We start from the raw sequence: 12,879 nt of genomic DNA, 5'->3' as shown, positions 1-12,879 counted from the left end.
CTCAATCAGATTGCCTGTAGGCAAGTCTGTAGGGCATTTTCTTGATTGATAATTGACAGAGGAGCACCCAGCCCACTGGAGCAGTCCCACCCCCTGGGTGGGTAGTTTTGCGTGTTAAAAAAAAAGCTGGCTGAGCAAGTTGGGAGAAACAAGCCAATAAGCCGCATTCCTCTATGGCCCGTGCTTTAGTTTCTGCCTCCAGACTTCTCCTTGGATGTTGCAAGGAGGGCTGCTTGTTGGTTTCCAGCCACCCAGCTAGCTTAGACCCAAAATAATCACACAGAAACTATATTAATTAAATCACTGCTTGGCCCATTAGCCCTAGCTTCTTATTGGATAATTCTTATATTAATTTAACCCGTTTTTATTAATCTGTATATTGCCACATGACAGTGACTTACTGGCTAAAGTTTCGGCATGTCTGACTCTGACAGTGGCTCCATGACTTCTCTCTGACTCCGCCCTTCTTTCTCCCAGCATTCAGCCTAGCTTTCCCTACCTACCTAAGTTCTGCCTTGCTATAGTTTCTTTATTCATTAATGGTAATCACAGCACACAGAGGGGACTCCCACATCACTTGGAGTTCCTGCCCTAACTTCCCTTCATTATAGACTAAACTGTAAGCTAAAATAAGCCCTTTCCTCCCCCAGTTGTTTTGGTCCTGGTGTTTATCACAGCAATCAAAAGACTAAGTTATTGTTTGTTTCCAAAGAGTCAACAAATAATCTTTTCATAGGTAACTACAAGCTAGCTATTTATATTGTTATTTTACATAAAGAGTTTTATAACTAAATTAATGCACAACCTATGGAAAACACATTTTAATATGTTAGTTCACTACTTTCAAGTATTTCTTACTGAGATATAAATTAGTGTAAAACAGATTTGTGTTCGTTAATTGATAGTGTTTTTTTGTGTGTTTAAATCACCACAGGGAAAGCTTGCATTTCATTTAACAAAAAGGATTATAGAGGAGCTCTTGCTTACTATAAAAAAGCATTGCGTACTAACCCAGGATGTCCAGGTAAGGGAAAATTTTAATTCTAAGCTGTTAGTGATCCAACTTAAAATGTTGAAAATTAATATAAAAAGATATTTCACAAGTAATGTAGTGACAGAATCAAGGTTATTTGTTCTGGGGTTAGGGAAATGGCTCAGTGAAAAAAGTACTTGTTGCCTAAGAGTAAGGCCTGAAATTTGTATCTTCTGCTCCCGTGAAAAGCCAGGCAGGTGTGGTAGCCATCTGTAATCCCAACACTCAGGAGGCAGAAATGGGATGCTGGCACAAGCCAGCTAGCTACCTTCACCAGAATTGGTGAGCTCTGGTTTCATTGAGAGACTCTGTATAGACAATAGAGAAAGATCGAGGAAGACACCCAGTATCAACCTTATGCCCCACCCCCAACACACAGATTCTTTCTTTTCTTGATGTTTTATTTGATTTAAAACTTGGCTGGGCAGTGGTGACACATGCCTTTAATCCCAGCACTAAAGAGGCAGAGGAAACAGATCTCTGTGAGTTTGAGGCCAGCCTGGTCTATGAAGTGAGTTCCAGGACAGCTATGGCTGTTACACAGATAAACCCTGTCTCAAAATCCAAACAACCAAACAAAAAAAACCTATGTGGCAGATTGTATCATATTTTTGACCTGTGCTACTTTCTTCCCAAATATTTTCCATTTAGTATATTTTTGTTTTATATCAGCTATGTGCCAGGAACTATGCAGAAAATGCAGCAGTAAATCCAAAGACAAAAGTTCCTGTCCTCTCATTTAATTTATATTCCAGTGAATTAAATAAGAAACATAGATACTGTGAAAGGTATTGGTGAGACTTGAGAACTTGAAACAACATCAGCCTATAAGACAATACACATAGATGGGGGAGTATTATCCCGGAAAGAGCAGAGCAGGTTGTGAGAATACTGTGGATGCCAGTGTATCCAGAGTGGAGATGGATGGAAAGTAGTAAGAAATGAGCTCACATTTGCTGCCCGATGCTTTTCATATTGAGCATCTAAGATTATATTGGAGACTCCAAACTTTTGACAGAGATGAGAAGCCTTGGGGGGTTGTGGGCAGAAGAATGGTGTGATCTACTTATGTGTAAGAGTACTGTTGAACTAGATGCAGACTCGAGTAGGATGTGGGGCGGCTAGGCAAGGACCAGAGGTATTGTGGACTTGGGAGAAGGCTCCTGTGCACAGGTGTGCACGTTACAAACTATTAAAGCTCACAGCTAAGGTGGTAACGGTGGGTGGTACATGTGGTTACATTCTAGTATTTTGAAAGGAGAGCTGGGCTGGAGAGATGGCTCAGAGGTTAAGAGCACTGACTGCTTTTTCAGAGGTTCTGAGTTCAATTCCCAACAACCACATGGTGGCTCACAACCATCTTTAATGAGATCTGGTGCCCTCTTCTGACCTGCAGGGATACATGCAGGAAGAAACCCTGTGTACATAATTAATAAATAAATCTTTTTTAAAAATCAGAAAAAAGAAAGGAGAGCTGATTGAAACAAGAAACAAGAATTAGTTTTAAGAGTAGAGTTACATTTTAGTACATTTGGCAAACAGTCCAAGAGAAACTAGTTTTAGACTTGAAAGGTTGAAATATCTGAGTCACAAGAAGACAGGCTTTTGTCTCATAGTTCATGAAAGAAGTCTGTACTGAACAGATTGACTTGGAAGTCACTGATATGTGCAAAGGCCTGATGAGTGCATGAAGACACAGGGGAGTGAGTGTAGACAGGAAAGAGGGCCCTGGCACACTCAAGCAGTGCTTTTCAGCCTTCCTAACACTGCGACCTTTTAATACAGTTCCTCATGTTGTGGTGACCCCGACCATAAAATTATTTTTTTTGCTACTTCATAGCTGTAATTTTGCTGCTGTTATGAGTTATATGATGTAAATGTCTGTGCTGTCTGCTGGCCTTGACAGCCCCTGTGAAAGGGGCTCTAAAGTATAGAGGTTAGGAAAGTGGAAGACTCAGAAAAGCAGACTGAGTGACCAAAGACAAGAAACAACTCAGTAATGTCCTTGAATGTAAAACATTTCCCAAGAGGAAGTGATGGACTGTGTTGCATTCTATGGTTAGGCCAGTGAAACAGGCGGAATTGATGGTGGATTTAGCAGAGTACAAATCACTGGTGATCTTGATCAAAAGTTTTACTGGAATAGTAGGCATGCACCTCATATAGTGGATGCCAGAGGAAATGTCAGAAAACAACGAGAGACAGCAAGTGTTTCATCAGTTGAGGAGTGTTTTCAGGAAGAACAGGAGTTAGCTGGAATAGAAGCAAGAAATATTTCTGTAAGATGGTAGAATGTTTGAATATGGCTGAGAATGGTCCAGAAAGGAAAAATATTATAATGCAGGAAAAATGACAGGCAGTACTATCTGATGTCTTCAAATAGATGAGACTGGATCCCATGTCCAGTGTAGTGTTGCCTTAGGGAGAGACATATGTGTGCTCTGTTATGATCTTAAAATAAGATAGGTGTATCAGCATAGCTCAGAAGTGAATGACGGCAGCTATATGTACTCGGACACAGCTTGAAGGTCTTGATGGGTTTTTTATTTTCTATTTAAATACTGGGGTTATTCTTGAATGCACCAGTGTATATGTGTGTTCAGTGTGTGTGTGTGTGTATGTATGTATGTATGTGTGTGTATGTATGTATGTATGTATGTGTGTGTGTGTGCACATATGTATACATAATAATTTTTAAATAGAAATGGAGCCAGTGGTGTTGGTTTACTGCAGTGGGTGCTACATGATAGGAAGAATGCCAGTATTACAATTATTCTGCTGTATGGTAAGGGTGGTACCCATAAGAGGAGAGAAGAATTGGAATGGGATGGTCTAGCTACTAGTGAAATCAGATGTGTGGTAGGTAGGCCAGCAGTTCTTAAGGAGTCCAGATACTGGAAATTGAACTCTTAAAGTGTCCTAGGTTGACAAGACAAATGACTTGATTTTACTTATTTTTTAGCTGAAGTTCGTTTAGGAATGGGCCATTGCTTTGTCAAACTTAACAAACTGGAGAAAGCTCGACTAGCATTCAGCAGAGCACTGGAACTCAACTCTAAGTGTGTGGGAGCACTGGTTGGACTGGCTGTTCTAGAACTCAACAATAAAGAGGTACGGGAGGAAAGATAGTCTCTAGCTCCGGGTTTGTTGGGCCTGCTGTCCTTTATCTAGGACTGCTAGAACAAGTTATGCTTTCGAAATCAAGATTTCAGGTTATAGATAAGGAAATGTGCCTTGCTGCAGGCACAATCCCCAAAGTAAGCACATTTCTACGTCATAGCCATGTGAAGATAGCCTCACAGCTTAGGTAAGGTGTCCCTGCCACGTGATTTTGCTTTATGACCAGCACACGTGTACATGTGACACACACACACTCCTACACCCCTCAAAAATGGATTTAGAACTTTGTGAAGTTTAGAATTTCAGATGAAAGATTGCAGGCCTATAAATCTGTCTGGAATGCATCTGACAAAGTAAGAAACCTGCACTCAGTTTAAACATTAGCATTTTTATATTTTACTAAACCAGTGTCTAAGGTCTCAAATTTGATACCACAGTGTCATCAGACTCAGAGATTTTTTTTTTATTTTTATTGAGCTCTACATTTTTCTTTGCTCCCCTTCCTACCTCTCCCCTTCCCTTCAACCCTCCCGCAAGACCCCCATGCTCCCAATTTACTCAGGAGATCTTGTCTTTTTCTACTTTCCATGTAGATTAGATCTATGTAAGTCTCTTATGTCCTCATTGTTGTCTAAGTTCTCTGGGATTGTGATTTGTGGGCTGGTTTTCTTTGCTTTATGTTTAAAAACCACCTATGAGTGAGATAATTGTCTTTCTGTGTCTGGGTTACCACACTCAAAATGATGTTTTCTAGCTCCATCCATTTTCCTGCAAAATTCAAGCTGTTGTTATTTTTTTCTGCTGTGTAGTACTCCATTGTGTAAATGTACCACATTTCCCTTATCCATTCTTCGGTCGAGGGACATTTAGGTTGTTTCCAGGTTCTGGCTATGACCAGACTCTAAGATTTTCAATAACTTTATGTCAGCCCCTCCTTAATGTGTGATTTTTCCCTGTATCTGTCACTTAATAGTTCTAGATGGTTGTTGCAGCCCCAGGTTATTCCTTTAGTCTCCCAGGAGGGCAGGAAGCAAGAGGCTTTTCTCTAAGGCTTTCTCTCAGAAGTTCTGACTGATATGTGGTTCCTGTCCCACCTCTTTATTTGATTGTCCAGTTGGTTGCCAGTATTTGTCAGTGTCAGCACTGTTGACAGTGGAGCTGCAGGATTCTTTATGTGAGTAAGTGTCCACTCTGTTGTGGAATGTTTACCTACCTCTGCTCCTTTACCCACTAAATGTCAGTACCGTCTCCACGGTAGTGATGGCAAAAACAGACACTGTTTCTGGTAAGAATTTCTGCCTTAGCTAATCTCTAGAGAAAGAGAATAGACTATCTTGACTACTTTAGCTCAGTCATGATTTGTCACCTGGGATTGTAAAAGGGGAAGGGAGCTTTCCTTCCAAAAACAAAAGGTCTCACAGACTACAAAACCTGTTCTGAGGCCAGACATGGTGAGTCATACTTTCAATCCTAGCATTCAGGACACAGAAGTAGGCAAACCTGTGAGTCTCAGGCCAGTTTGGTATACAGAGAAGGTTCAAGGCCAGCCAGAGATAAATGGTGAGACCCTGTATCATAAAGAAAGGAAGCTGTGTTCCATTAGCAAGGTAAAATGGTGCCATATAAAGAAGACAGCTGCGGCAGGACTAATAATCGGACAACCTTAAGCAAGCGCTGCATAAGAAAGAGAAGTGGTGCACACACCCCCATTCTCACACACATAAGAAAGAGAAGTGGTGCACACACCCCCATTCTCACACACATAAGAAAGAGAAGTGGTGCACACACCCCCATTCTCACACACAAACTCAAATACTAAGATTCAAATGGGAATTTCATCACAAATGAACGGTTAAAAAAATCATAAAAGGGGGCTGGAGAGATAGCTCAGCAGTCAAGAACACATGCTGTTCCTGCAGAAGACATGAGTTTAGTTCCCTGCGCCCTTATTGTAGCTCACCACTGTCTATAACTACAGCTCCAGAAAATCTGATTTCTTCCTCTGGCCTCCACAGTCACTGTAGACACAAGTTATTCACATATGCAGGAAAAATGCTCATACATATCAATAAAAATTAATGTCTTTAAAATATGTTTTCCGTTCTTTGCCTCAGAGTGAGCATAAGTTATTAAGACTGGCACCAAACATACATTGTTAAGAAAAGCTAAATTGTAACAATTTGGGATTTCCTTATTTGAAACTTAACATCCTTGATGAATAGCAAGCTGTCCTGTAGCGCTGAACTGCAGGCGTGGGACCTTGTTTCTTGAAGCTAGAGCAGACTGGACAGTGGTGGTTACGTGACGCTTTCACTCCACTCTCACATTGTTTTCTTTTAGGCTGATTCTATCAAAAATGGTGTGCAGCTTCTTTCCAGAGCCTATACTATTGACCCTAGCAACCCTATGGTACTGAACCACTTGGCAAACCACTTTTTCTTCAAGAAGGTAAAAAATCATTTACTTGATATTTAAATCTGATTTTTTGAGTGTAGTGAGTACATGAGTTTTGTTTTAGTTGGGAAGAAATTTGAAAATGTCATTTTGTTTTTTTATTCCCAAATTAGAGCTTGTATTAGTTGCCCAGGGATGAGTACACATTTATTTATTCTCTGACTTAATTATGTATTGGCACTTTGCACTGTGTGCAACCTGTGATCAGATGTGAGATAAGTAAGACTGCTGTCTGCACTCACACAGGCGTGGAAGCTCATTAAATATGAACATAAAGGCCTCTGCTCATAGAGAAATAAGGACGTGATCAAGTGGCAAAGGGGGGATTTCACCACAGTGCAGAAGCTCTTCTTGTGTTAGACTGGGTGTCGTTGGGTGGTTGAAAGAGGAAAGGCAGAGGTTGAAGAGACCCTTAGCCTTTGGAGAAGTCAGGACATAGCATGTAGCCTACAACAGGTGTTGTGTTAGGCCCAGTTAGGGGCGCGCTTGCTTCATAAATTTGGCTTCAGTTGTTGTATATGCACCAGAGTCTCTTTATTTTTACCTGTTGATCCTACCTATTAGTTCCAACAATTTTGTGGAAGCAGCAGTGTTTTAGATTTCTTAGCATACCAAATCCAAGATACTACTGCTAAAAGTTCTTCGTTTTAAAAGTTTTTACTAGCATATATTAATCATACATAATGGGTTTCTCTTGACATTTTCATATATGTATATAATATGCCTTGATTATATTTCCCTCTCACCTCCCTCCTGCTGATTCCTTCCTCTTTCCAATTAGTCCCTCTGATATTTTGTCTTATATTTGATGACCCATGAGTCTAATTAGTATTGCTCGTAGCAACTTGGGTGAGGGGTTGTTCACAAGCTTATGGGTAGCTTACCAGAGGAATACTGCTAAAGAAAATGTCTCTCTCACTCACCGATGACAAAATCTTTACACAAAGAACAGGAAAGTTTTTGTTTCTTGTTTTTTGGTTTTTTTTAAAGATTTATTTATTAATTATATATACAGTATTCTGTCTACATATATCCTATAGGCCAATAGAGGGTACCAGATCTCATTACAGATGGTTGTGAGCTACCATGTGGTTGCTGGGAATTGAACTCAGGACCTCTGGAAGAGCAGTCAGTGCTCTTAACCTCTGAGCCACCTCTCCAGCCCAGAACAGGAAAGTTTAACCTGCCTTACTGGAATCAGGGGCTAAACTGTACTATGAACTTTAAAATGCTTGTGTAACAAAAATGTATCAACTTTATTAATATGAGCTACTGTACTGTTCCTGTTGTTACTCATGTACTCAGTGCTTACTAAATCCCAAACATTGTTAAAAGTGCATTCCCAGTACTTAATTCTGTAATGATCACATCTACCCTATGAGGTAAGTAGTCTGATCTGTCCATCCTCCCTCTCTTCTCCCTCCCTTTCTCTCCCTCCTTTCCTCCCTTTCTTGTGCATGTGTGTGCACATGAACATGTGCATGTGAGTACACAGTTACAGTTGTGTGGAGGCAAGAGTTTGGTGTCAGATATCTTCCTCTATAACCCTTTACCTTTTTTTTTGCAGATTTTATTTATTTTTATCTTTTGTGTTTATGAATGTTTTGCCTGCATGTATGTTTGTGCGCCACATGGTGCTTGGTGCCCAAGGAGATCAAAAGAGGGCATTGGAGCCCCTGTAACTGGAGTTAGAGAAGGTTGTAAGCCACCATGTGGGTGCTAGAAACCTAACCTGGGTCCTCTGCAAGAGCAGCAAGCTCTCTTGATTGCTGAGTCATTTCTTTTTCTTTTCTTTCTTTCTTTTTTTTTTTCAAGATTTATTATGCATATAGTGATCTGCCTGCAGGTATGCCTGCAGGCCAGAAGAGGGTACCAGATCTCATTATGGATGGTTGTGAGCCACCATATGTTTGCTGGGAATTGAACTCAGTGCTCTTTAACTGCCGAGCCATCCCTCCAGCCCCACTGAGTCATTTCTTTAGTCCCTCGCACCTCAGTTTTTGAAATGGACCTGCACTCATGTCGCCATGACTGCATAACTCTTACCAACTGAGCTGTCTCTATCCTGTGTCTATTTTCTTAGTGAGTAAATTGTGGGTGATCTAATAACTCAGACTTAATACTGAATCAATCCTGTTTGATGCTTTACTTCTTGCAGTTGTGGAAGCATAATGATTATTCATTAAGCATTAGGTTATAATTGTTACAGTGCTAAAGTTTATTTAGGGAGAAGATGAAAATATACCTTATGGCTAAATGAAATGTTACCAGTTAAACCACTATTCAAGCAATCTTCTGACATCACTCAATTGATTTTTCTGGCCATCAACTTCAGGATTATAGTAAAGTGCAGCACCTGGCTCTCCATGCATTCCACAACACAGAGGTGGAGGCTATGCAGGCAGAAAGCTGCTACCAGCTGGCTCGGTCATTCCATGTTCAGGTAAGACCATTAGCACCTTTCTAAATATTTAGTCCTTTTAATTACAGGATTTCGGTTTTCTGACCACTTTTGTACCTGTTACCTGTCTTGTTTTATTCTCGTTTATCAGGAGGATTATGACCAAGCCTTTCAGTACTACTATCAAGCCACGCAGTTTGCGTCGTCCTCCTTCGTACTACCATTTTTTGGTTTGGGACAAATGTATATTTATCGAGGTGACAAAGAGAATGCGTCCCAGTGCTTTGAGAAAGTTTTGAAAGCTTACCCCAACAATTACGAAACTATGAAAATTCTTGGTTCTCTCTATGCTGCTTCAGAAGATCAGGAGAAACGAGACATAGCCAAGGTATGTTGTAAACCTTAGCTACCCTGAGCCTCGGGAGTATGAGCGGATTATGGTAGCCATGGTTTGTTTGTTTGGTTGGTTTTTAACTTTGACAGCATTATTTGAATGATCTCATTTATCCTAGGGCCATTTGAAGAAGGTCACAGAACAGTATCCTGATGATGTGGAAGCTTGGATTGAATTGGCTCAGATCTTAGAACAGACTGATATACAGGTATTGACGTCGACTTTTCATATCCTAAATGATGTGTTTCTCTTTGTTCTGTGAGTAAACCTTACTCTGTCCACTGTAAAAATGCAGGGTGCCCTCTCAGCCTATGGAACAGCCACCCGCATCCTGCAGGAGAAAGTGCAGGCCGATGTCCCCCCTGAGATCCTGAATAATGTTGGGGCCCTCCATTTTAGACTTGGGAACCTCGGAGAAGCAAAGGTGGGAAAACAGAAACGTTCCTTTTTCTCTATGCTTGACCAGGCTACAGGAACTTTGCTCAGCCATATCCCATAAGAATGCGTTTTCTACCTCACAGAAATACTTCCTGGCATCACTGGACCGTGCGAAGGCAGAGGCCGAGCATGATGAACACTATTACAACGCCATCTCCGTTACCACGTCCTACAATCTAGCCAGGCTCTATGAGGCCATGTGTGAATTCCACGAAGCAGAGAAACTGTACAAAAACATTTTACGAGAGCACCCTAACTACGTTGATTGTAAGAATTTTAAGCTGCTTTTGTGTGATAAAATTCCTAAATTCTCTTAATAACAGAAAACTTATTTAGAAAAGAAAGTCTTTGTTAAAATCAATAGTAACTTTTTTTTAAAGAGGTCTAATACTCTTTTTTTCTCTAAAGCAATTTTGTCTCCTTAAAAAAAGATGCAGCCTGAGGGGTAGTTCTCATCTGTAGTACTGGCGCTAAGGAGGCAGAGGCAGGAGCATCAGGGATTTAAGGCCAGCTCCCCTACCTAGCAGGTTTGAGACCCGCCATGGCTGTGTATGAGGCCCTGTCTCAAAAAGTGGATCAGCAACAGTCTCTTGAGCTGTGTTCAGTGGCAGGTTGTGCCTCTGCCCTGTGAGCCAGCTGCAGCCCCTGGCATGTTTTATAACGGGCATAGTTTGTAAGTTACCTTCTTTAACTTTGCACCAACATTTTTACATTGTGTGATAGTAAGACAGTAGTTTTTTTTCTTGAAACAGTTATTACTAAAATGTCCTAATTTGAGTTTTTACTGCGGGCACTGTAAATTATTGACATTTTAAGTTAACCTGTATATGCTTTGTAGCAATTCTTTCTTTTCCAAGGTTCCACTCTCCTTAGTTTCATTTGCCTACACTCAAGTCTGCTCTCAAAATACTATATGAAAAAATTCCATAAATAACTCCTGAGTTCAAATTGTGCACCATTCTGGGTATTGTGGTGAAATCTTAGGCTGCTCTGCTCCACCCAGCCCAGAGTGTGGATCATCCACTACTTGATGCCCATACTGGTGGTGACCGAGCAGCCGTTTCAGAGAGCAGCTTGACAGGGCATCAATGTTTGTGTGCATAGTGGTGCACACATCTTTACTCCCAGCACTCAGAGGGCCATCCAGAGGTAATAGTAAGACCCTGTCTCAAAAGAGAAAAAGAAAGATTGATCTAGTGGTGCAGTTTCTCTTTTGCCTAGCTACAGTGAGGTGTCATGTGTCTTCATATATGAGGCTTTTCTCTTGTCTGTCTGAAAGTAGTCACAAAGCATGACTGTTCCGAAAGGAAGACTTTGGTGTTAGGACCGCTTTAGACCTGAGATAGTGAAGATGAATTAAATGTGCACTTTCAGGCTATCTGCGCCTAGGAGCCATGGCCAGAGATAAAGGAAACTTCTATGAAGCTTCAGATTGGTTTAAGGAAGCCCTTCAGATCAATCAGGTTGGTGGTGTTCACCTTTTACCTGCAAAATCAGTCTGCCCGTGTAATAGCTCTAATGTTCCTAATCCATGGCATCTGTGTTTAATGACTTGTTTTGGTTTTGTTTCACTTGTTAAGGACTTTAAGAAGTATAATAGGGCTGGAGAGATGGCTCAGAGGTTAAGAACACTGACTGTTCTTCCAGAGGTCCTGAGTTCAATTCCCAGCAACCATATGGTGGCTCACAGCCATCTATAATGAGGTCTGATGCCCTCTTCTGGAATGCAGACATAGAAACTAACACTGTATACAAAATAAATAAATATTTTTCTAAAAAAAGAGTAAAATAGTTTGTATAATTAATCATGTTATAATCAGCACCATTTTTTTTTTAATATATAGAACGGTTTCCTGCCTATTTTTCCCTTCCTTGTGTGTGTCCTGGCCTTTCACCTGCACTCAGCCCAGTGGCTTGCCGAGAATGTTTCCAGAGTCAGTGTCTTAGCATTCCTTAGGTGATTTCAGTTCTGATTGTGGCTCCCAGGAAGAGGAGACTGCACACTGCAGCCTGGAGCCTGAAAGACAGGTTTACACGTTGTTATCTGCTCCTACTGCCTGGCAGTACACTGTTGTTTTTACTTCTTCCCATTCTGTTGCACTTTGTTTGCTGATATGACACTAAATTGTTCTTGAAACTCACTAATCGGTCTGAATTCCCAGTCTGAAAACCACCATTGTAGTGTAGCTGTAAACATCTTCAACTGTTAGCTATGGTAAGATGACTGATTTCTCAGATCCCAGATTGGAAAGTTTACTTCTTTATGTTTGCATAGGATCACCCGGATGCCTGGTCTTTGATTGGTAACCTCCATCTGGCAAAACAAGAATGGGGCCCAGGCCAGAAGAAGTTTGAGAGGATATTAAAGCAGCCAGCCACACAGAGTGACACTTACTCTATGCTGGCCCTTGGCAATGTGTGGCTTCAGACTTTGCACCAGCCAACCCGAGACCGAGAAAAGGTAATCCCCTTGTCTCCTTCAACAAGATTGCTATCTGTGTCCTTGTTGAATTTTCCAGTAATTCTTCTTTCTTATAGGAAAAGCGTCATCAAGACCGTGCCCTGGCCATCTACAAACAAGTCCTTAGAAATGATGCCAAGAACCTGTATGCTGCCAATGGCATAGGTAACTAGAAGCCTTGGTTCATAGTGATTGGTGAAATTAGTGCTTTGGGGGGTATCAGTACAGCTGTTTTACTATTGGACTTTTAGTTGTTTTGGCAGAGGTTAGGGCATTCTCAACATCAGCCTTTGTGTGACTTTAGGAGCAGTTTTGGCTCACAAGGGATACTTCCGTGAAGCGCGTGATGTGTTTGCCCAAGTGAGAGAAGCGACGGCAGATATCAGTGATGTGTGGCTGAACTTAGCACACATCTACGTGGAACAGAAGCAGTACATCAGCGCCGTGCAGATGGTAAAGTCTTCGCCTCTCCGGACGTTTGCATGTCATATGGAACCAATGCTTCCTTAACCCTTCGGGCCAGTCCTCTGATACTGTCTGTCCAGATGTTTGTAACCATGTAATGACAAAACCAGGTA

General features: G+C 41.2%; 1 protein-coding gene across 1 annotated transcript in view; it reads left to right on the top strand.

Moving 5' to 3' along the window:
• The window catches only part of Ctr9 (CTR9 component of Paf1/RNA polymerase II complex), a 28,411-nt gene that overhangs the window by 6,495 nt on the left and 9,037 nt on the right, over window positions 1-12,879 (top strand). The window contains exons 5-16 of the mRNA XM_087908563.1: window positions 935-1,024; window positions 3,996-4,144; window positions 6,494-6,601; window positions 8,943-9,050; window positions 9,160-9,396; window positions 9,521-9,610; window positions 9,698-9,826; window positions 9,924-10,107; window positions 11,215-11,303; window positions 12,116-12,301; window positions 12,379-12,466; window positions 12,606-12,754. Of these exons, the coding sequence (XP_087764689.1) occupies window positions 935-1,024; window positions 3,996-4,144; window positions 6,494-6,601; window positions 8,943-9,050; window positions 9,160-9,396; window positions 9,521-9,610; window positions 9,698-9,826; window positions 9,924-10,107; window positions 11,215-11,303; window positions 12,116-12,301; window positions 12,379-12,466; window positions 12,606-12,754 (1,607 nt within the window). The remainder of the gene's footprint in view (window positions 1-934; window positions 1,025-3,995; window positions 4,145-6,493; window positions 6,602-8,942; window positions 9,051-9,159; window positions 9,397-9,520; window positions 9,611-9,697; window positions 9,827-9,923; window positions 10,108-11,214; window positions 11,304-12,115; window positions 12,302-12,378; window positions 12,467-12,605; window positions 12,755-12,879) is intronic.

Source organism: Myodes glareolus, chromosome 7 (genome assembly GCF_982192425.1).
Source record: "Myodes glareolus chromosome 7, mMyoGla1.1, whole genome shotgun sequence".
Classification (NCBI taxonomy): Eukaryota; Metazoa; Chordata; class Mammalia; order Rodentia; family Cricetidae; genus Myodes; species Myodes glareolus.
The sequence above is the reverse complement of the archived record's forward strand: the minus strand, read 5'-3'. Positions and strand labels throughout refer to the sequence as shown.